Here is a 21867-nt window from a genome sequence, read left to right on the forward strand (position 1 = left end):
GGTCATCTCTGTGGGACCAAAACAGAAACTTGTCTACAATGATAGATTATATTTCTGACAACAAAAGTTCTTAGCCTTCTTTGAAGAGCATCATCTTTGATAACTTAAAAACACCCACCCAAATGTCACTGGTCGTCCAAACTTTCAAACTGCTACAGAGACCAACAGCGCAGACATGGTCAGACACACCTTCATAGCAAAAATGGATAAAACACGTACGCATCTAAGGCAATTTCATAAAGGGTTAAAAGCATGAGGCTGTGAACATAATGGCCAGACAATGCCCACATAAGGTCCAAGCCAAAACGGAGGAAGGATCCCAGGCAATTTTACAAATTAGAAGCGAGGACAGAGCAAGTCTTTGTTATGATGAATCGCATGAAAAAAGCTAAATTAAGAAAGTGGCAATAATTCTTTGACCAATGAATAGCCTTGACCATGCCGGAGAGAAATCAAATTAATTCCTGATGAGTTGTTGACTAATTAGTGGACGACGACCTGGGGGTGGCGGGCAGCCGAGAAAACAATCACATCTCAGGGGGGCTGGCGGTGTCCTTTCATTAACGGGAGTGAGGAAGTGACTTGAAGTGAACGGAACCACATGACGACCACAGGGTTGATTCTCTGTTGCTTGGTGAGGAATCGTTGACGAGAATTTCACTCTCAGAATATAGGAGATCGACTTAAAATTTACAGCAACACTCCATCTCCACAGCCATTATGACTTGAACAGTAATTTTCAAGAGTAAAATGGTTTAGTAAGTCTTGACGTTTTTTGTTGGTGTTTCTCAGGACAACATCAAATTCTAGGCACCAAAAACATCCCTTCAATTCTTCAGAGCTTTTTCAGATCACCCTCAGTTTTGAATACCATTTTTGAAGATGATTATCATGTCATTTTACAAGCAATGCCATGAGAAGACACCAAATCAGAGAGTTCTGCCATTCAAATTGGCAGAGTTACGTACAAACAGCAAAATAGTTGAAACAGTTTTAAGAAAGGGCATTTGGTCACTCCTGAAATGGGCTGGAAATCGCTCTCGTGTTTGGTTCTCCATCCATATTTAAGCGGGATTTCGAATCAAGTGATTTGTGCTCATCGGGAATGGCAAAGGCCAGTTTTAAACCGGACAGCAGGTCATATAACACCCTTTTTCAAGGTTTGAGCCTCACACTAAAAGATCATGCCGATACATCACAGGAAGTACTGAACTGACCACACCCCCTGTCAGACTTTCAAAGAAAAATTTCAGGTGTTCGAGTAGCAGTAGAGACAAGACAACGAGAAGCAAAATTTTTGAAGGGAGAAATCAAGGACCTGTCATTCTCGCCTTTGCAGGAATCACATCCATCATGACCAGTAAATGCGTAATTGGTTGTTGGATAATTTTAGGACATTGGTATTGTGACAGCCATTGTCATGTCTTTTGTGCCAGTGGCCTGTCTCTGGACAGTTTAATTCCCATAACTTCACAGGGAGCCAGAATGTGACAGTCAGTTGGGTCCAGGGCCGGTCAGGGCAGCCATGATAGAGTACAGGTTAACATGGCATCCAGTTTTGAAGGAGAACGCTGTAGTGTATTCTCTACAGCACTGTGTACAATCTCCTCGACCTTTTCGAATTGGTGGAGACTTTTACCAAGTTGTCAATCATGGGGTCTAGGTTACTATGATATTAAGTTATGAGTGGCAAACACTGCAGTGTCTTTTCTACAAGATCATGTTTAGGTTCCCGCTCCAAGGTGAGTGATTTTAACCAAGTTGTCAATCATCGTCCGAGGATTCGAACAAGAGCCAACATTCTCCAAGAATACCACGATTCAATCAAATGACAATACTTTAATTATAGCAAGGATAGATTCTTTGCGTCCATCTCAATGTTTTGTTTACCCAAATAATTCCGAATGGCGAGCAATTTTTCTCAAGATACTCTGATTGACGTACGCTATTGTATTACTGGGCCAACATCCTTGCAACATTATCAGCCATTTTCTCCGTGGTCTTTCACAAGAGGTTCATAAATAATCAATGAGGTGACCGTGGATTATTTTAGGTTTTTTACGTTCTATAAACATGATAATGGCTCCCAGGGTAATTGATGTCTTAACGATGGCCGTGATAGGAGTGCTGCAGCCGCTAATCCCACCCCAAGATGACATCACCGCTGCGGAGCAAAGCAGTGTGATTTGTCAGATTCCAAATCGATGTTTAACGTATTCAGATATGATAATGTCTCGACTGGAATAATCATAATAATTATGTCGACCACCATCTCCGCGTTTGCCAACATCAAGCAAATAAGACGGCGAATTCTCCCTTTGATATAACCTTTGTTGTATATCTCCGACACAGAAAAGACCAGCTTGAATCGGAAAACCTGTGACAATTCTTTTTAGAAAACTGATATCATAGGTTTGAAATTCAAGGGCTTCAAACATGTAGAATGCCGCCAAGGGTACTCAGGCACATATTGCATGGGGCAGAAGGCTGACGGTCTATGGTCTATGACTGATTTTCTCACCAAGGAAAACAGGATTCTGTCTGTATATCATCAAAATGTCTGCAGTCTCCGACTGTATCAAAATACTACAATCACATTTTATGTTAATTAAACAATGATAATGATAATTATAGGTTGGATTTCAGACAGAAATAAACCGTCGTAACAAGAATGAACTTCAAACACACCAAACAAATTTTTTTCAGATAATAATTTTAAAATCTTTCCAATCTTTTAAGCACAAAGTTTTTTCACTCTTTTGAGATGGGGGACACTAAAGGGGTCATATTTTTCCTCATGGGAAGACACATCATGGAAAGTATCAATATATCCCTCCCAAAATCACATTCATTTGTCATAAAGCCACCGCGCTTTTCCCATCTCAGAAGTTGCTGGATCAGAAAGACGAAAATTGTCATGAAAGTGGATATCAAAGGGAGGAGGATGGGTCAACCCACGTGCCGCCAAGTGCAAAATATTGCAAGATGGCACCTAAAAAGCGTTAGTTTTATTCTTCAAAGTCTAAAATCTCGGATAAATTAATGAGTTTTTCAAAGCACAGGTTTTAGAACATGCGGAGTTAATACAACTAAAGGGTTACTCTTGAATGCGCGAATCGAAAACAAATGAGAGAGTGTCCCAGATTTAAGGCATTTGATAGGCTACAAAATTACGTGCAAAATCTTAACTGAAGTTGAGTACAAATCTGATCAGCTGCCACCAGATCTGTGTTCAAAATATCAGTGTAATAAAACCTAAGACTACATCCATGAGTTTAAGTCGCAGCATAGCAGGATGCTCAAAATTTAGGAAATAATATTGACACAAAGTCACACACAAAACTTGATCTAAAAACCTTTCTAAAACCAGCATTTCACAAACCATTCCTGCTATGTTCTAGTGTCATCAGAGAATTTTTTAAGGAGGTTTTCACAAATAAATCAGCGCATCTCAGAGACGATTCTTAACACAGCACGCTGCCAGTTAACTCGATCTACCAACTTAAACAAACCAGTGCCGTAAATTCACAATTTCAAGAATCTTTTTGGGAAGTTAATAGATGTTCATTGAAAAAGTTGATAAAAGGCAACCCACACAATAGAACGTGACAAAAAAATTGTCAAGATCCTCGAGAGTGTAGCATGGCGATCAACAAAATGATGAACTGCACTGCTTTCAAATACAACTGCAATGCAAGCGGGATTTTTTCCATGCAATACTGCTTTGCATGCAACACGGAAAGAGCAAATAAATTCAATTTTGGGTTATTGCCGTCGTTTTGTTGTATAAAGCAATTTAGCGGCATAAAAAAGTTACCCGCAGGAGACGAGATCATGAGCGAAATGAAATTTCTGTGGCGTCCCGTGATGAGACAATAAGACGTGAGCAGAAAGGAAGAAAGTTATTGAAACACCGTAAAATAACTTGATAGAAACGAACATTCAATTTTCAATCGAATTGTCCTACGATTCATAAACCACATGCAAGATCAATCACAAAAATGTCAAAATGAAACTTTCCACTTTTGTTTTTTGTTCCAATGTCTCACGCTACTACTGTACGTGAAAAGCTTTTATGGGGGCCTATTCAGGATTTAATGCAGAAGTCATTCGATAATTCAGGACACTACATTCCATAACTCACTGAGTAACGCACGTAAATTAAAAGAAATGGTTTCAAAATGCTGATGGAAGCACTTCACCAGCATTTTACAATTCAATGTTTGTTTCCAGGTTTCAAATTCAATTGAGTTTCAGATTGCACTCGACCTAGTAGCTCATCTGCGCTTTACTTATCGGAAAATAAAGGCAGGAAACGTTTTAAATCTAACAAAGCAGATGTGGCAATTTTTGCTTCTTACAGATTTGTCATCAGGGCCTGACCATCCTCCCCTAGTCCAATTTCCCTCATGGCAGGTAGGATTTCTGGTGAGATCGCTGGCATGATCTCTGAGCCCTGTAACCCAAAAACAGGCCTAACAACACAGGATGCTTCTGCGTTAACCACCAGTCCCCCCCAACATAAAATTCACATCGATATTGCTACATTCAAAGCTGCAGATGTTGCAATACTTTCTCATAATCATTCTGTAGCCAGACACGAGTGTCTACAACATCACATTGTAACATTCTCATTGTCTCGACCAACGCACAAGGAATGGGTTAAAAATGCAAACACGCCAATGCCGCGTCTCAAATCATATGCATGGCCAGAACAACACCCATAATCCTATTCAAAACAGTTTTTCCCAGGTCTGTATTTCTCCTCCGAGATTTCTCAGAGGTCACAAAACTCTCGGCAAATTACGACTTTCAAAGGCAACCATGTGTCCAAATTAGGATGATAATGCAACCCCGGGTTTTTCGGTAAATAACGAGTTTTCTTCCTTTTTCAAAAATGACGATTATGAATTATTAGATTTTAAGAATAATGCCCGACCACAAAGTCGCATCTTTTAAAGTGATTAATTTTGAAATAATAAAGGCGACATTTACATTTCACCTTTGATTTCTCCTCCTGGCTTATTAGCGTTGTTTGTCTGTGCGTCTTTGATGTCAGCAGGAGGCATGACGAGCATACCGACGACGCTGGCCCACATCAAAAGTGCCACAAGGACTTGTGAAGAACCAAGATATCCAGAGACCAAAAACCTTTTCAACTCCAGCCCGCACTTGATTCCGCATATTAATAACTGACTCGCATGTTTATTTGAACTTGGAAAAAATCATCAAAATTACTCTTACAGACTCCTTATACAGATATACTGTGACCTTCTCTCCTCAATCAAAAATATTCGTCATCTTTTTATGATTATTTCCGATGTTCAGAAGAATAATTTCCCCTTGTTGGCTGATAGATCATGGATTCTGAAAACATTTGAAGGACAGCTCTCAAACCAAAGAGAAGATCACAAACAGGGAATCTTCTTTTGAACTTCTTTTATCTGAACGAGGTGCCAGGTAGAACTGTTCCACTTTTAGAGTAAGCTGTAAACTGGCGTCTTTTTGACTGTAATTTGAATTTGAATTGCAACTTGGTCCATGAGGACCAAAATGGATTTCTGTACTCGGCTACTTTTGGTCACATTGGAATGGCTATAGACGCCAGCAGAATTTTTAAGCTACCCTCCTCACAACCAAGGGTTAACAAACAGACAGTTAGTTGTCTAGAAGAACAAGAGGATGCTGGCTGTCGCAAAACTATCACAAAACTTTCGCAACCTTTGAAATTAATCCAAACATGTCCAAATCTTTTAACCGGACCGACTAACACATCTTGTTAAATGGATCACCAAGTTTTACATCCTTTGGCCAGGGAGTTAAATACGGAGAAGCATTTTCGAGAATCAAATTGATTTTGTTAAAACCTTCTGGCTACTTTCAGTTAAATCTTTCTCCGACCTGGTGATGCTCCCCGGGGAGTACTGTCAGAGTCCATCCCAATCTAAGCAGACATGATTTCTAGTAGATATCTATGCTTCTGAATATATTAATGTTTGCAACATTTTGCCCAACTCATTCTGATACAGACCCGACTTCAAAGGACCCTTCCCCTTTTAATCCCTTTCCACATACATGTCCTTACTTAGTACATCAATCACGTTAAAGAAAAGACCCTTCACAATTTCCAATATGGATTAGGCGAGGGGTTTAATTTCATGGTAACAGCATAGGCCCCCTAATGGCACAGACTATTTCAGAGAAAATTTTAAAATTGATGACAAAAGATTGAATTTCTTGTGAAAAGTTGAAAACTCTAATCATAACACTTTTATGGATCGAGTAAAACTAATCTAAATTCACAAACAAATTACAATAATACAAAGTTTCTTATAATTCCAAATCTTACATATTTTAAAAGTTTTCATGGGGCAAATTTATACTCCAGTTCAAACTGAAATGTGATGCGCTTTTTTTATACAAGACCTTGACTGATAAATCCTATCAAAATCCGGCCAGGTCGAGCCCATTTCAGTTGTGAATCAGCTATGGATGTTCGAACACCTGACTATGATGAATTCCACCGTTCTCATTTTCATTCCATTTATCATGTTTATGACGATTGTCACATATATCGAAACATGCTCCCTCAATGCACACTCAACCTAATACATTTCTCAACATTGCCCGGCCTGTATTGAATATCGATCTCCTACATTGGAAATGAGATGCAGTGGACCAGTCTTGGTGTAAGCAGAGGTTACTTCAGAATGTAGATGCTGGGACCAGCTGATAAATGATTCAGTTGTTCAGACTAGACAACTGTAAACAACTCTACTGCTGGTGTCCTCTGTTGTTTTCAAACTTCTAGAAACCATGCTGGATGCTAACTCAGTGCCTCAACAGACCTACTGGTCTTACTTTCTGATGCATCATTATCATATGTCTCTCTTCACACAACGCCAAGACTGCCATTACTAATTCATCCAAATTCATACAGAATGAACGAGTCATTGCGGCATAGTGTCGGCATAGTGTCTGACCGAGCCGAGCGCGCATTCGGATCTAATTAAAACATATCGCAGGCTTTGATCTCGCGACCATTACTCGAATAAACATCACAAGTTGTTTCTCGACTAAAGCCGACAGAGTAATTCTTCTTAATGGGGCCCTAACTAGCGACACACGCGCAGGGCAAAGCCAAACGCTCCAGGTCGCCAGTTGTAACCGTACTACATTTTTTTTATGCGGCATCACAACAGCTACAGGGCATTTTCTAACCTCCTGACAATCTCGTCTCGAGAAGAAGCGATGACGGCCCGACCTACTGAGGTGTAACATTTGAAGCTAATGATGAGAGTAGTCAAGGGTAGGAGAAAGACGGATAGACCTTAACGGTTTCATCTTTGTTTTCAAGGTTGTCCACTCACTCTCTCCCTGCTAATGCCCCAATGTGTTCTTGGAATATGTTACATTGTAGCTCATAGGAAAGACTACTGGACAGACATTCCCTCCATAAAGTTAAAGTGGGCTATAAGCAAGAGCTGGGGGTGTAGTTTGGAAAACATTAGGTGACTAGTAAGCGCAGTGGGTTGCGTTTGATTCAGTGATAATTACACACTCTTATAAAAGCTGGAAAAGTTCCCATCTACTTTGAGATAGGAGAGATACCAATAGCAATTTTTTTGTGTAACTATAATCTAACCAACCTGGCTTGTGCCTATAGTCCACCAGTCAGAAATCTCAACACATATTGACTAACCATTTACATGATATGGTCCTAATTCTCTTCAACTCAACAAAGAAGCAGTGAGTTCCCTAGAAAGCTTCTTCGAGCATTCTTCCGAGAAGTATGCAAATACTGATCAAAAGAAACTTAACGAAAACTGAGCAACCACCCTCGTACACATCCCATTTCAAAACCAGGTTTCTAACTAAGAGAAAAAAACAACCTATCATAGATAATTTTCACATTTCCACATTCGAACATCAAAAGTCATCATGAAAACAACCGTTCAGCAAAAATTATATAATCTCTTCCCCGTCCTTTTCAACATATTTACTTAAGCTAATTTGACTTCGACGACTTGACTTCAATAAATTCAAATCCAAATTGGCTATAATGACCTCGTGTATAACGTCTGGTAATCACGACGAGGGGAAGAGCGTCATTTCTTCAAAGTGTGCAATGGACTCGGCCTTGCCGCCACAACCACCATCCTGGCCGAGTAATTTTCTTGTTCCTCCGCGAGTCTGCTCATGAAAGCGAGTTTGTCATAATCAGGGATGCATCATGTGGAAGTGGTTCGCGAGATCAAAGCATTGCCTGATTATACACAAATAATAAGTTAGTCTACAAACACGGGGACTGCCATGCATACAGAATCATCGGGCCGACAGTAGCCACAGTAGATGAGAACAAAGCGTGATGGGAAGAACATATTGTAACCATCTTCCGATGTCCATATTAACCCTTTGTCCGATCAACAATACCAACATACATTTCGAGAAATCTAGCACCTTTTACTTGTTGTATACTGATTATGACATACGAGATCTCGACAAATGAAATGTACTGAGGTCTTAACCCATTGTTCCGTAAACACTAGGGTACTAGCAATAATGCTGTTTTCTATTCAAGAGAAATACCCAGCTCTAGATAAACCGATGCGTCTTTCTCCATTGCAATTGTCACCACGCTAAGAAGATTGATTATGATGAAATGGCCAAGGGACTATGTGCTCATCTTGACTTTGACTTCAGTTTGAATATTTACTGAATGTATCATGATGACAAATGAGTATTTATTCTAGAAATCGAGACTCTTATGATTGGGGCCACTGAGAAACAGATTTCAAATCTATCTCTGTGGTCAAAAGCCCCCCCCCCCCCCCCAACAAAAAAAAGAAAAGAAATAACACTGCAAACAGTGCCACCAATAACTAGTTGAACATTCTATATATTCATATCTTACACAAAGACAATAGAATTTACTTTAACAATCATAGCGACACCCATTGTTAAATATGGAAACTATCCCGATTTCATCATCACCGTGTGATATTTCATACATGAATAATAAATGCAAAGGTGTGAAATATATAGATTTTGTTTCAGTTTTCAGGAAAATATCAACAGTGCCTCCTAGCAATGATATCAGTACCTAAACTCATTGAGGCAAATTTGTTGAAGAGACTGGAATTGACCAATTGGTCTTGAAATGATATAATCTGCATGAAACAAAACTAAATACAAAATTCTTTGAAATTTCAAAACAATTATCGGCAGGGACAGAAGTCTGATTATGATTTCGAGACATGATGACCTTGCTGGGGGCATTTGTTTAAATGATAAACGAAATAGCCAACCAACCAAAAATACAATTTCGAGGGTGAAATCTTATGTGTCTTACCAATTGGAACTAAAATTGTGTCAATTTGACTACAATTAGCTTGCATTAGTGTGTTTCAAGAGGCTAAACACACAAAATATTTTTGCCAAATTTGAGGGATGTACTTTCCACCAATGATACGAAATTGGCTTCATAATATTTTCTGTTGTCAATATCGAACTCACATTTCAAGAACATTCGTGGGTTCGTGGAAAGAATAAAGTCATTCCTTTACTTCAGAAAGAATTCTGAGCTCTCTAAACATGCTAAACCAACCTTTACTGTATATTTGTGACAGAACTTGACCTCCCAACGTCCACACATTGTCCTAATCTATTTAGCGGCACATTTTGAATATTTCTGCGGTCAGCCTACACCCGTTCGATTGGATCGAGGATGACCTATGGCATTTGATAAATCAATTAGAATATCAAAGCTGACGTACCATTTGATCTGCGTTTCCCTCCAGAAGCATTTCGATGACAAGGCAATTCAATTTCAGCCGAGTCGACTCCCAACTCAAGAAATGCCCCTTTGTGTTGCTGGGGACAGACCAAAACAATGTCAGGATGGTTAGTTCATTAGGAAAGTTTTGCAGTTGCGTTCTTCTCTACCCATAAAGCTCAAAACTATCAAAGATCAAGTAAAAATTTATTTGATTCGTTACAGAATGTAGGCGGAAACTGGAGCACCCGAGGAAGCAGTTGCTTTCAGAGAGGGCAGTGCCATATTCTTTGTGGCAGGATCGAGGAGCCTGTCCGACCTGCAGAGAGATAATATCTAAGATTACCGACGAAACTACAAAAGTAGCTTCAAATATCCATACTATTACAAATATCCATACTGTTACACGTCAAATTCGAAATCAACATCCCCAACTAAGATACCAGAATCCCACCAATGGCAAAATTTCTGTTTTCCAGGCCACTAAATTACCAACATTCTCCTGTAATTTTTCAATAGAGATTTTTTTTGCCAAATATTTGTATTAGCTGCAAGCGCATACCGGGCATTGCAAAGGGGCAATGTCATGTTTGATGAGGATATGAACCCATGACCTTTGTTTGCTAGGGTGATGCTTGGCCAACACTGCTCCAGGGGGAGAGACATCACAGAATAGAACATCACGTCATTAGTGAATGGAATGTACATATCGCAGTATACTCATGATATTAATGAGAGGATGGGCTCAATCCTGTATCCGCTGTATGTGGGCGCTCAACATCACACTCATGAAATGATTTTGATTGGTTCAGTAGCAAGGTATGATAAAGATCAAGCAAAGGAATGATTCGTCTTTGGCCCTGGAAACCCTCCTCCCGTCGACCAGCAGTCTCATGGGTCCCAGCCATACTCCAGTGGTTTTGCTCTTTTATCACGAGAATGACCATCGCAGCCTCTCCCTTCCCCAAGGCAAATGAAAGGAGCAAAACTTTGATATTTTGTCATGCAGAATTTTACAATTTGAAATAAGGAATTTGATATTTTGAAATAAGGAAATATGTATTTTGGAAAAGGGTAAGGACTTTGTTTTCTTTTACTTTTAAAGACACTTATCAACTTATCAGGTTTTATTTAACACTTTCTAATTGTGAACCCGACACCCCACCTACCTAATCAAAATATGTATACAGAACTGTATATGACTCTATTTTATATCCATAAAGCAACCTACTTCATTTGCTTTGAAACCTGATCCAACAGTCACACCCCTTCAAAGCTTTTTTAACGTCTCGAACAAACTTGATTTTTGTTGGTATCGAAACTGCTAGAATGTTGCCGAAGCTCTCATTCCGTGGCTATTTTCAAACTGGAGTATCAGTTACATGGACAATAACAACACATACCTATGCACCTTTGATCTTTAACATGAAAGATATATGCAGAATCTCGATCAGTATGGAATTAATATACAGCTGCATCAACCCAATGCACTGACTGACTTTGTCAGCTATTATGCACATATTCATGTATGCAAGAGGCATTTCTGTGGTGTCAACAACATTATGAAATTGCAACGGCTTCTCACTGTGTGACATCACAGAGTAACTTTCAGGCCGGAGCACATGGCTTAAAGTACAGATTACTGTACGCCGAATTATGCAGTTCACACATTTAGGTGTTAATGTAACCTAAGAGGAGATCTGACCAAATACTGTTATGATTGGCATTCAATGCACATTTACTGATCATCGATAATTGAGTGTCAAAATTATTGAATCATGTAACTAGTCAAAAGGCCTTATACCCCACTAACCCAACCTTCACACAGGCAGTGAGATCAAATTCCCATTTCAAATATTTGCACCCACATCGTCTGACAGTAAGAAGAAAAAAGAAAATCATGCCTCTCATCAGACTCAAAATTCCCCTCCAGGTTTTTAGTTGTATGATATGGTATTGATTGTAATTGAGACTTGCTGTATTTAAAATACAAAATCAATCAATTTGTCTTCATAGTGATAACTCGAAAATGTCAAACAAGCACAGACAACTTATAACCATGACTCTAGCTGACGAACGAGCGTGTTTCATTTTTGATTGGGAAGTTGAAAGACATAACCTGACCGAGGCCAGGGACTGATGTAACCGATCGATCATCTCAAAATACAACATTCATCCAAACTTCTTCTTATAAACAAAACAGGATTTAGGCAAACGAGCAAACACTCTACGGATGGCAGCCTAAAAGGGTTAAATATCCGAACCATACTGCGTACACCACATAATAGCATCTAAAGCTGTAGATATGAGGTCAAAGCAAATTTTTGCTAACCTCAGGTTCACCACCGACTTATCCTAATGCCCAACTTCAAAGACGATCTAGTCAAACCGTACTTTCTATCGGTCACGATGCTAAGAAAGACGCTCTCGTAGCCATGAACATATTGAAAAGGAACCGTGGTCTGCTCATTGACCGGCGAACATATTAGTCGCCAAGCTCTGCGGCCGTGCTAATTAGGTGCCTTTTACTACCTTGGAGCTCACCGAGGGTTAGGCCAATAGGACACAGACTCGAGGGATGGCCAACACAATGTTGGAAGGAGTGGGATGATGTGACAAGGAGACATGTTCATCAGAGCAAAGAGTTTGGGAATGGTACTGGGATTCAAAGACAGTGGCTTTAGGCGAAAATATATAGAAATTAGTTCCCTGCTTTGTTTCTTAACCAAAGTAGTTGGGGTCAATTTTTGTTCATGAAGTTAGCCAGTGTTTACAACTAAGAAGATACAACTATAGCATCCTCCCACAGAAAGGCCTTGAAACGTTCCTAAAATACACTTGATCAAAGGCGTGCTGGGGAGGAGGATTCATAGTGCCACAAAACTGCAGGGACCCACTTCTGTCCACACAGGTCGAAAATACTGGAAACTTTTCCCAATTCACTGCATGGGTTCAGTAACCTCCCATCAAAACCTACATGTACTTTTTCAGAAAGTTGCGAGACATTTCAAGTGGCCAACGAGCCTGTCTCGGGGAAATCCCTCGAGATTTCATTTTGACATTTTCATTCTGAATCAATGGTCAGAGGATCCTTAAATAAACATACAATAGACATGATAGATCGATAAAAACGAGCAATCGGATGACTTCCCGCCGTATTCTCACTCGCAGACGACACAAATTTGACGTGAGAGTATTTTGATTTCATTAGACGGGGATCAAATCGTAGGAAGGCACAATCTGTAGCGCCAGGAGAGCGTAGGCTGTTGTGAATGACACAGTTTACTCATAGAAGACTCATCCAAATCTATCCATCTTCACTCGGTTCTATCAAATTTGATCAGGGAGTGCCAGCAATTTTTAAAACATCTGGATCATGAGAAGTTAGAAACTTGCTTAGTTTTTGAGGCAGCTGCTGCCAATCGAAATACTGTCTTTCAGCAAGCGTTTCTCCTGCGATATGAAAATCAGCCAAGAAGTTATAAAACAGAAGAACAATAAACATAACTTACCCATGGAGATGTGTCTGAGAGTTTCTTTGGCATTGGAAAAGGTAAACTGGTACTTACCTACAAAGAGAAAGAAGAGAAAAAATTATTTTTCATGAAAACGTGTCAAGGTTTTCAAAATGTTGGAGCCATTTATGTTGTAACAGGATGACTTCAAAACATAGAAATAAGAAGGGTAGTAAGAGAAGATAACTTTCTAGACGTATGACTCCCCTCCAGGTCTTGGTACATGGGGTATATCATATGGTAAGGCAATTTATTTGGAATAGAAACTAATACATCACTGTTGGCATCTATGAAACAGTGCTCAGATGGAGCTGCACTTCTCGCACAGCTACAGAACCATGGCGAGGCACCAGGCTTTTTTGCCAACATTTTAGCACCACCCTTGCAGTGTTTGGTGATACAACCATGCAATACGGCCAGTCAGGTATCGGTTCCTTAAATTGTCATATAAAGGGATATACTGATGATGTAACAATCTCACATGGGTTTCTATAACTCAAGGCTACAGTTTGACAAATTTTCTATCAGCATCACCAAAGCATAAACTCCATTAAAATGACTGATAACAAAATCACCGGGTAATAGCTAAATACAACGTAATTAGCAATTCTGATAAATGAGAATAATTTCATCGAAAGAAATGATATTTTCCAATGATATTTCGTCCAGATCAATTATCTCACAAAGAATGGTTTGTTCTGATAGAGATAACTTATGGACATCAAAGAGATGGATTAGTTTTTCAATAACTACGAAACAAACCACACATAAATATGTTATCACAGACCGAATGATTAGCTGCCGTGAGATGGCTATATCGATGTACTTTTCAACATCAAATGTATCATTTTGTTAATCCTTAATAAATTACAGGCAATGTCACAGGCAATTGAGGTAATGTCACAAGCGCTTGATCCTGATCAAAAGGAAGGTAGAAACACATTTAATGACCAAGGCTATCATGCTAATAATATTCATTTAGGGAAAGCCATGCCTAGTCTAAGGCAGTTGGCTCTAATGACTGGTGTTACAAAGTTCACAGAAACAGGGAAACTTCAACAGCTCAATCAGTAGAGCAAAAGGGCAGGCAATCCAAAGTCCCAGGCAAGGCAATTTGCCAATATGAGGTAGATTAACTAATGTTAGTAAGAAGCCCGCTATAACATTTAAAAGCTGAGATAGAACGACATCAACAGCACTGAGTAGCTAGTAGCCACATGGGAATACATCTAAAATTCAGAGAAAATGCTCTAAATGGACTGAAATCAAAAATAACCACTTTGTAATGTATCATATTTTTCAACAGTTTTACTTACATTTTACAGTTGATAATCCAAAAGGTTTCCCCTTTTGGGGTCCCCAGTGTTGTGGGTGCCACATCACAAACACACCCAACGAGTTACAGATTCTAACAGAGTTTCACTCCCCCTCGGCAATTACCAGACAAGGCATTTGGGATACAACCTTAAGAATTAGAGATTTGGGGAAACATTCTCCCATTTTAGGTTATTGTTTAACTGCCGAGATCATGCTCAGAGAAGTAGCGCATTACGCTGTTTTGGCCTCGTGGAATCCGCTAAGCTATGCCAGTGTTTACCCCAACTGACGCAGCAGGGTGGCGATTCTTCCCAGGATGAAATTAAACCAATACATTAAAAGCAGATTTGAGAGATTTTCTCCTTGAAAAGCTTCGATACAAAGCGAGATAAAGACGACATTTCTGGGTGAATGCACTCCTGGAAGGAGGAGTCTTCATATTGTCTCCCATTGTAGCGACAAGAAATCAAGTTCTGTCAGCTGCAGCCAGGTGGTTCTGGTAGTCTTTCATCCTCAGCGTTATGTCGAAGAGTGGGGAAGTCGTGGTTTTCTGGCTATGTGATTTTCATATATTCAGACCCATCTTGCCTTAAAAGGGATACAGGCACAATCTTTTTTCTCAGTTATGTCGTTAGGGAAATGGGTCCATCCACAACTACCACAGAGGGGGCTTGGGACAAACAGTCCTGATGATACCCACGCCACAGCATGCTGCAAAACAGGGCTACTGAGGCCTTGCCTCACCATTGCACTCCCTCCCCTCCCCAGCGGCATGCCTTAAACTCACCCTATAGTCCCCAAAATTGACCACCAGGGAAAGGAAAATTTCAAAGAATTCACCAAAGAACAATAGAAAGTCTGTCAACGGCTTAAACACAGATGACTTCTACCACATCAACTTCACAACCATCCAAGTATATGCAATCAAGATATCTCATTTCAACGAGACTGGAACTTGATTTCAACATGGTCAAGACTTGATTTTTCAACTTTTATTGGCACTCATTTTATTGAGAATTAAAAACATTTAAAAGCAACACGCTGAAACTTTTCAAAATGTGCAGTAAATTTGGGGATGTAGACGGTCACAGATAATGAAAAGACACAGTTTGGTTGATTTTTTGACGATTCTGTTTTCATTAAAAGCGAGACAATGGAACCATTACACTCAGACGTAGATCCAAGACACTGTAAGATCATTCCAAGATTGTTCATTTCAGCTGTAGCTAGGAAGTGATCAAAATATGCAAATTACTCAAGTCAAGAAAGGCCGATATTCAAATCCAGTCACCCAAGAGGAAGATTGCAGAAAATTGCAATCTTCGGCAAAATCTTGCATCAAATTATTCATTGAAGAAATCGATGCCATGAGAAAACAACAATTTCAGTTGAAGCAGAATTGTCGATGTTTGGTCGAAGCGGCGATTCGCCCAAATTTCATATTTTTACTCAATGAATTTGTGCGAGAACATATAAAATAAATGTGCAATTTTAATAATTTGCCACTTGACAACACAGTGATGAATTTTACGAATACAATCCAGTCCCTTCAATCACAGAGAGGTAATGAAAACAGAACTTGCGAAATTCAAACTGTTTTCTCTCAAAAGTGACAAAAGTGAATTTGCCACTTCAAAACATCGGTGAACTTGCCAAGACCACGGCAAAAGGAGACATCTGAACACGGAATGCTATTTCCTTTTTTTATTTCCACGAGAAGAAACCCGTGATTTGCATAGCGTTTCTTTAATCGCAGTTCAGCCTAATTAAATGATCGTTAAAGTCTTATGAAGTCTTTAATCAGGAACCAGGACCTCGTGTTCAGTCTCAACGGTTCCTCTTCCGTAACCAATTTTAGGAAAGTTCAAAGTTACGAAAAGGTCGCTAATTTGCATAGTCAAGTCTGTAATGGATGAAAACCTTCCATTACCTTGGTTACCATTCGAATGCACTCAAAATGGCCCAAGATCAAAGCGCTGGTTTCGAAATTCTGATTCTCCAAAATGACAAGATAAAAGATTGATTATAATCAAGCTTAATCACCGGATGTAAATACTAAGGGTAAGGAAGCAGGTTTCCTGAAACATGCAGGGACAAATTCACGAAAGCGTTTCAGTGAAAACAGTGATCAGGCAGAATCAGGGCCTACTCCCAGAACTTTCCATGACTCTATTCTCACCAAATCTGGGCCAAGGGGGAGAATGGCAAATGCCCCCCCCCCCCCCCAGATCATCTTGCAGAGCTAGACCTACAACAATTCTAGTGTATACCATATTGTGCCCACCATAACAAAAAAGAAAACTTCTTCCAGTACATTTGTCGAAGACTACAATTCTGATATTATCGGGCTTAAAAATCTGCTGATCCTCTTATAATGTAAACTCTCCACATTAAAACTGAAATCGTAATTTCATTAAAATAAAGATTTTACCAAATTCTAATCCAATATTGCAAGAAAACGACGTACATCCTTCCTAGAACCATTGGACAGGCCTTCAAATCCCTATCAGAAAGGATCATTGCTTCAATGCTGAAATCCCGTAATTACCTAAATACTGCGAAGAAAATTTCAGATTTTCATCAAGTTAGCATTGAAAAAGAAAAAGCCGGTGACTTCTTGTAGAAGTACAGACCTCATCAAGGAGATCACTGCTCGTACCGCACTAAGACATGACTATCCCCGGTAAGAACAATAGACCTCATTTCCTGAACTATTGTATCGCATTACAACGCCAGAGGAAGAGGAAGAGGAGTAAAACGCTGTCACTAATCTGGAAATGTACTTGCAACGATATTTAAATTAAATTTAACGCATTTGTAGCGACAGCTATCAGTTGGTAATTCCCCTGGTTGTTTCCATCAAAAGGCATGCACTCCACAACACTGGAGAGAGTTGCACAGAACAGAACAGACAACACTTCCATTTTTGTCCCCAAAAGAGCACACCTTGCAAATTCCATGCATCCTCACGCATCTAGAACTCAAACTCGTGGCTTATACAATTATGAAATGATGCCAATTCAATTAAAATGATAAAATCTGCTTTATTCGTCTAATTAAATTAGCTGGAGTCTTGCAGGATGCATCACGCTTATTGTGAAGCTAGTTTGAGAAGCTGGGAAAAGAAAGGCATGACAGTTATTGCCTGCACGCGTTCAGTTCACTCGACATGGGAATGGCCAGCTTCTTCCAGCTACTCCATCATCAAGCGCCAACAAGAGAAGACCAACAGCAGTATTTGGTAACTCAAGTTACCTGGTTAGACTGTCGATGGGGAGAGGAGAAACACAAAATCAGGCCTCAAAGCTGTGCTTTTAGGATGTGGTGATTTCAAGGCGTTCTGGCCCCTGTTTCCATGACAACAGAATACTAGTACCTCAGTTGGGAGGTCGTTGACTTGGCATGCGGAAGTCAAGCAATCGACAAACTCATGGTCCTGTCATATTCCAGGAAAGATAGCGTCAGAAAGATATTGGCATCCAGCACTTTAGGCCAGCCTCCGATTCTTGGGGCATAGTCCGTAACACATCTCTGAAATTAAATCGGACGTGCCTGCAAGGCTACGGGTTTGAGAGTACTTGCAACTAGAGGTGCTTCGCCTGTTCGGGTTGAAATATGTCGAGCATAAATACTTAAGAAAGGTGTTGGAAGATCTGAGGAACTGCTCCCCTCTTGATCACTGATTACATCCAGTAATCACACTCCAAGATGTCGCATGTTCATTTCCGTTTCATTCAGGGGTGAATTTTGTAATTAACGGCATCTAATTATGAGTTCTTGCGAAAGAAGCACATCCCAATTATTTCTGAGATATGTGTGGATTCATCAACTTGTCGGTGGAGAAATAAAAAATATCTTTGACATCATTATGCACATATCAGTTGGTGTGGTTTCTGCTGCTTTCAGTGTGAGACTTATCAGCCACTTTATTTGTAAACTGCGACTGATTATGCCAGTCTGGTTTCTGAGATAGACTTTTATTATTGATATTTCTCTGCCTCCCAACTTTCCTGTGGCTCCTGGTCAATTTCTCTCTTAGACTGGCCGCGCTCCCAATACTTCTCTGTTTCCCCAGCTTCTCTATGTCTCCCATGCATTTCTCAGTGAATATCCCAATTCCTCTCTGGCTAAAGAACATTAACACATTGACATGACATCTCGCCCCATATATGTGGAACTCTCAAGAGGCCATCATTCTGCTCACGCCATACAACAAACGACATGTGACTCACATGCTGGGTAACCTTGCATGCAAACATCAAACGCAACCAACGAATACGGATTAAAAATTTAATACATGTTTTGCCAGAGTTAACCTTTCCTAGTTGGCCTTGTTAGCCTTGCAGGTTCCACTCTAGGGTGATGAGGGGGAGGTGGTTTGGTTGGTTTTTCCTTTCATCTTTATCAAGTTTCTTATGGTTCCCGTCATGTTTATGACACATTTCATGGTAACCCTCAGCCCATGCCAAGTAGGCCAACACCAGCTGAAGGAGACACTGGTTAGAACATGGACATGAGGGTTTTAGTGGCATAACTCTCTTTAGTGTCAATTGTAGGCCTTGATATGTTTGAGTGATTTTGTAGCCAACACCTGAACAAGATGTTATGTGACTTCACCACGCCAACTAATTCACTGCTCTGTGGTAACTTAATTGCGACTCCCTTCAAAACCCAATCCATCCCTGTCTGATACTTCCTGCCAAAAAACGTCACCGTTAGTCTAAATATCGATGCCATGCAAAACTGCTTGCAAAAATCTCCTGTACATGTCTGCCCGCCCAAGCAGAAAAAATATCGATGTCATATATTTGCAAATTTGTGTTCATGGTTGAGATATTTGTCATAAGATAACAGATGAGGATGGGGAAGATGGATGGGAAGAAAGATGATGCATGGATTAGTCCAGGCTTCAGATTCAAATCAATCTTCGAAGGCATTCTTCATTTTTTGAACAGTCAATGTCAGCGCTGAGATATTTTCGCGATTTTAATTCGACAACTCAACCAAAATGATGCAACGTGTAGCTTCATATTTGAAAGGGGCTAAGCTTACCACGGCCGCAAAGAGGTGGATCATTCAGCCAACTCAACCAAAACCACTCTGGGCTGCAAATTCAACTCGATTTTCTTCAACCAAACCACACACTATTGCGGTGGACAAGCAGCTGGTTTTGCATAGAATATCATTCATAATCTTCTTCTGGTAATTTCTTTTTCAAAAGTGGAAAGTAAATGAACACAAATATCAGGAGTGACAAATTGTGTATCGCCTCTAATCATTGGAAGGACAATATTTTTTGGAGGTCATCTCATATTTCATACAGTAACCCTCGAAGCGTATTTGCCAAAAACGGGCCTTTTAATTATTTCAGCAACTTCGAAAAGGGGCCTCCTGATCCCAACCTTAATCCACTAAAATGTCATTCATATTTGTTATTCTTTCGATTCGTAACCTTGCCAAATAAAGGCAACTTGAGTTGGCCTTTTAGGGTAATATTATCTTCTCATGTTTCAGAACTTTCTGCCGCAAACCTTTCAGAAACTACATAGACTTGTACCGACTTTCAGCAGATGTTGCCAATGTTGTTGTCAGCGTATACAAAATCTTCAAATGCGACCCGGTTTGAAATTCAACCCGAAAGTTAAACCCATTTGACTCAGTCACTTTCGGCACTCTGTTACATGTTGTGAAACCTGAGACATGTAAGTGATCCATTGATGTAGCGGTCTCAGTGTCTGATCAAAGCCCAGCCCCACCCCTCCCAGGCTGTGCCTTCCCCCAGAATTCACAACCTACACACCCCAACATCAGCAGCAGCAGACCTATTCGGAATCTCCATCATCATTTATTTACAAGAATTAAGCGTCTTCTCTGATCTCGCCTCTGATGTCCTCCATTCAATCATAAACAATTAATTGGACGCTTTTTCATCGGAGGAAAGGTCACGAACAGCCATCTTGTCCACGACCTCCATTCTCCTTTCCCGTGTCAGACACAGAGCTAGTCTCGCCACCAGAATGTGCCTGGCAACGATAACAACCGCGTGAATACGACAAATAAGTTCGGGAAATTACTTTCATATCAAACACAAGATTAAAACATGTATCTAACAAATTGGCTTCAGTACGTGAATACATTCTGAATTGGACCTGATAATGATTTCTTCCCTTCTGTATGTTCCCTATATCTTTACTTGGAATTTTCCTGTACTTATCTATTGAAATTTCACAGTTTCAATGTGACATTTCTGTATCTTTACTAGGAAACTTCTTGTACCAATCTATTGATATCTCACAATTTTAATAGAAAGTTCATCCCAGTTTGCCTCACAAATTTCAGATTTGTTCAGGATTTGTTGGCTACAGTAAAATTTATTAATTTGTGCCAGATAATATTGTGTAATTGTCATAGTCAATCAATATTGGTGAGTTTGTGGTAATATTTTTCTGAGTTAATCAACAAAAGATATTCCCTTAATACTGGCTTAATGTTGACTAAATCAGGTGAAAATTTCGGACTGGGCATCTTGACACAAAAATCTTTAAGATCAGCACCTTTCAGTTATACACACTTTCTCACAGAAGGCCTACCGTAAAAGGCAGGAATTTGGACTTATTGGGGTAAGATACTTTTTCCTTTAAATTTCTCACAGAAGGCCTACCTGTAAAATGCAGGAATTTGGACCTATTGGGGTAAGATACTTTTTCCCTTTCAATTTAAATTCTGGACATATTCAGGTGCCAAGTAGCTTAGCCTTGGTCGGGGCAGCTCTTCTGTATCCTAGCCATGTCCAGCTAATTTCAATGTAAAATGTCTCCCGCATGGATATGGATGAGTCTCTGTCTTTTATGTATATCCGTCGGGCAACTTCAAATCAGTCATGGCCACTCTCGTCCAAATACAGAACAGCACTAAAATTTCAAGTATCTGGTGTTTTTTGTACTAAATATTCTTTTCCTATGAACTCATGTAACATGTAACAATTCGAACATAGATTATCTTTTCATGGTCATGTATTTTTGCGATTATCTGTAATTGCGAAAATAAAAGGCAAGGAAACCTTTCTGGGGTTACGGTATATGAACATCACAAAGCCCTGGCAAGGGTCTATTACCTCCCAAGGGTGGACTCCTAACAGTGACATTGAAAGACAGGAATAACATCACAACACCCACAAGATCCCCGGCCAAACCTTTTACGGATTCACCCCTCGGACATTGGTCACCGTAATCTAATCATGTGACATATGGTCATGTGACT

General features: G+C 39.9%; 1 protein-coding gene across 9 annotated transcripts in view; it reads right to left on the reverse strand.

Annotated features, from left to right (window-relative positions):
* Positions 1-21867, reverse strand: part of LOC135489670 (transcription factor 7-like 2) — a 212262-nt gene that overhangs the window by 74891 nt on the left and 115504 nt on the right. For 8 of the 9 annotated variants that reach the window (XR_010447198.1, XM_064775176.1, XM_064775168.1 and 5 more), the window contains exon 5: positions 13288-13344. The exons of the other annotated variant lie outside the window; for it this stretch is intronic. Coding sequence is in view for 7 of the 8 variants with exons in the window: in XM_064775176.1 (XP_064631246.1) it covers positions 13288-13344 (57 nt within the window). In the remaining variant the exon portion in view is untranslated. The remainder of the gene's footprint in view (positions 1-13287; positions 13345-21867) is intronic. 9 annotated transcript variants of the gene reach the window in all.

This window comes from Lineus longissimus, chromosome 1, assembly GCF_910592395.1.
Source record: "Lineus longissimus chromosome 1, tnLinLong1.2, whole genome shotgun sequence".
Classification (NCBI taxonomy): Eukaryota; Metazoa; Nemertea; class Pilidiophora; order Heteronemertea; family Lineidae; genus Lineus; species Lineus longissimus.